The sequence below is a fragment of the Propithecus coquereli genome, unplaced genomic scaffold, assembly GCF_000956105.1.
Source record: "Propithecus coquereli isolate 6110/MARCELLA unplaced genomic scaffold, Pcoq_1.0 Scaffold35, whole genome shotgun sequence".
Lineage (NCBI taxonomy): Eukaryota > Metazoa > Chordata > Mammalia > Primates > Indriidae > Propithecus > Propithecus coquereli.
The window spans coordinates 5,496,184-5,498,849 of record NW_012149174.1 but is presented as its reverse complement, the minus strand read 5'-3'; the positions used below and the strand labels follow the sequence as shown (position 1 = coordinate 5,498,849).

General features: G+C 39.4%; 1 protein-coding gene across 1 annotated transcript in view; it reads right to left on the bottom strand.

The window, feature by feature from the left end:
- FIG4 (FIG4 phosphoinositide 5-phosphatase) overlaps window positions 1-2,666 on the bottom strand; it is a 106,089-nt gene that overhangs the window by 74,969 nt on the left and 28,454 nt on the right. Inside the window, exon 6 of the mRNA XM_012651133.1 lies at window positions 1,910-2,058. Within this exon, the coding sequence (XP_012506587.1) occupies window positions 1,910-2,058 (149 nt within the window). The remainder of the gene's footprint in view (window positions 1-1,909; window positions 2,059-2,666) is intronic.

Genomic DNA, 2,666 nt, shown 5'->3' with positions numbered 1-2,666 from the left:
AATAATTCCACACCCAGCAAAGATGGCTGCATTCTAATCACCAGAACCTGTGAATACGTTCTATTACATGGCAAAGAAAAATTAGAGGTGCAGGTGGAATTAAGGTTGCTAATCAGATGACCTTGAGATGAGAAGATTATTCTGGATTACCCAAGTGGGCCCAGTGTAATCACAGGGTCCTTATAAGTGAAAGAGGAAAACAGGAGTGTGAGTGCCAGAATGATGTAATGTCGGGGGGACATCTCCGCTGGCCATTCCTGGCTTCGAAGATGGAAGGAAGCCATGAGCCAGGAAATGAGGGCAGCCCTCAGAAGATGGAAAGGGCATGAAAACTGATCCTCCCCTAGGGCCCCAAAAGGAATGCAGTCTTGCCAATACACCAATTGTAGCCCACTCAGACCCACTTTGCACTTCTGCCTTCTATAAAACACTAAATCTGTGTTGTTTTAGCCACTAAATTGGTGGTAATCTGCTACAGCAAGAACAGTAAACTAATACACCTTGTCATTCCTATGTATCAAGGAGAATTCCTCCAGAGAGAGCAAGAAATTAAGTGACATTGCAGGCTTAATTCAGATGCAGATTTTGGATAGCATGCAGTACAAATATAGTGATAACTTTCAGCTTTTATATTATTAATTGTGATATTCAGAAGTGATTCAAGCAAATATTCAGACACACTAGTTGTCTTGCCCTCCACCTGTCTCTAGTGGGATGGGTTATTATTCAGGTGCTTGAACCAGGGCAAATTTATGTGATCTAGATGGTCTGGGGGTAGGGAGGGTGCACTGGGTTTGACCTTAGCTCAAGTGATAATCAATCAAGTAAACTAACAGGAGTCAATGGCATGACATTCAGTGTAAATAACAGCCTAAGCCTTCTTACAGTTGACCAGCATCTTTGACAAAACTCTAATAGAACACAGCCTCTTTTTGAGTATCCTGCAAGGGCAAACTTTCTGGGATCATTTTAGATTAGATTCTACCTCTGCACCTACATCTTGATCACTACCATTTAAGCTGCATGGAGCAAGGGGCCCAAAGATGCTACTGATTTACTTTCCACAGGCAGTTCAACTCGACTCAAGTGCCTTAACTTTTGAAATGATTCCCTCATAACATTCACATGAGCAATGTCTCTTGCTTTAAAGTTCTAGACCATTCCAAGAATCTGGAGACCAAAGTACTGACAAAGGTGGAGAAAGGTACCATCTGACTGGTTTAGTCCGTGATCTCAGGGGCACCCTGGATGAATCACTCAATGGTCCTGCAGTGATCCTACAGTGGTCCTGGCAGAAGCAAGGGCTATGAAGTACTGATGGGTCAAGTTGGGACCAATCAAAGTAAACAGAGCCTCTGACCTGTAGCACTGATTGATCTCAACATTGGCCATATGATCTTAATTTCTAGGCCTCAGTTTCCTACTTAGTCTTTATCTCTATAAAACTGGCATTTCACCTACTGACCAGAGTTTTTATGAGGATATTATATGCAAATGAATAGTACATAAAAGGTAACCCATGGTAAATTTTTTCTAAAACCCAGTCCTTACCAAACTGGTCTCTATGAAGGAAAATAAGGTGGTATATATTATCCAGTATTGAGAAAAACAGTCCTCCATTTAAACTTCACCAAAAGTCTAGACCTGAATGTGTTCAATAAAAAGTGCATGAATAATTGCCAGAAAATGTCAGCATACAATTTTCTGGCTGGCCTACAAATGAAATCACATGGTGATTAATAATCTCTATAAAAATGAATTGGTCAAGTTCATGTATCCAAAACAACCCCATGTGAGGACAAAGAGCAATGAGGGATGGAGAAATATGAGGGAAATGTGAGCGAATTTAATGAGGTGCCATTTCATAGATGCCACATTAACATACATTAGATATGCCAAAACCACCTACCACTTCCACCTTGTGTAATTAATCCTTCATCTTCAAAGATGTCAAAGCTCTCCTGACGAGTCTGGGACGTTTCTGATTTCAACATCTCCAGGGGCATTCGCAAGACAGTGAGATTATATTGAAGTGAGTGGGACAAATCATAGCTGTAACTGAGACCAGAATTGAGACTTAATAAGAATTACAAAAGCAAAGCATATTTCATGGTCTTGGCTCCCATATGGAATTAAAATCTGTGAACTAAATTACTTAGCACCTGTTACTTTAGTTGGAAGCATTGCTGTTCAAATAAACACTGCAAAACATAGCAAAATATGAACATAGTTGGAAATAAAAAACCCTTACATGACTTAGGCATCTGCATGACTAGAAATATACAATATAGTGTGAATAACCTACATCCTTGGATTTGTACAATGTGCATTTTTTGCTTCATACTGAAATCAATCTAAGGTCATGGTCTTATGCAAAGGAGCCACACTTTCAAGCGTATCTGAGTGGGGTTCATAGATATTACTATGCCTGCTGCAACACTGCACAGTCCTGTACCCTAGTTTACCCATGAACAAAAATAATTCTATTAATTATTAATGGTGGTATTGTAACTGACTTCATACGAAAGTAAGAATAAGCAAATATCACAGGCCATTACAGTGAAACTTGTTTTAGGAGAGTAAAAGCCATTTGAAAAATTATAACAGTCTCTGTGCAAATTAAATTTGGCCTTTAGCCCAAAAGAAACTCATTAGAATTCTGATTT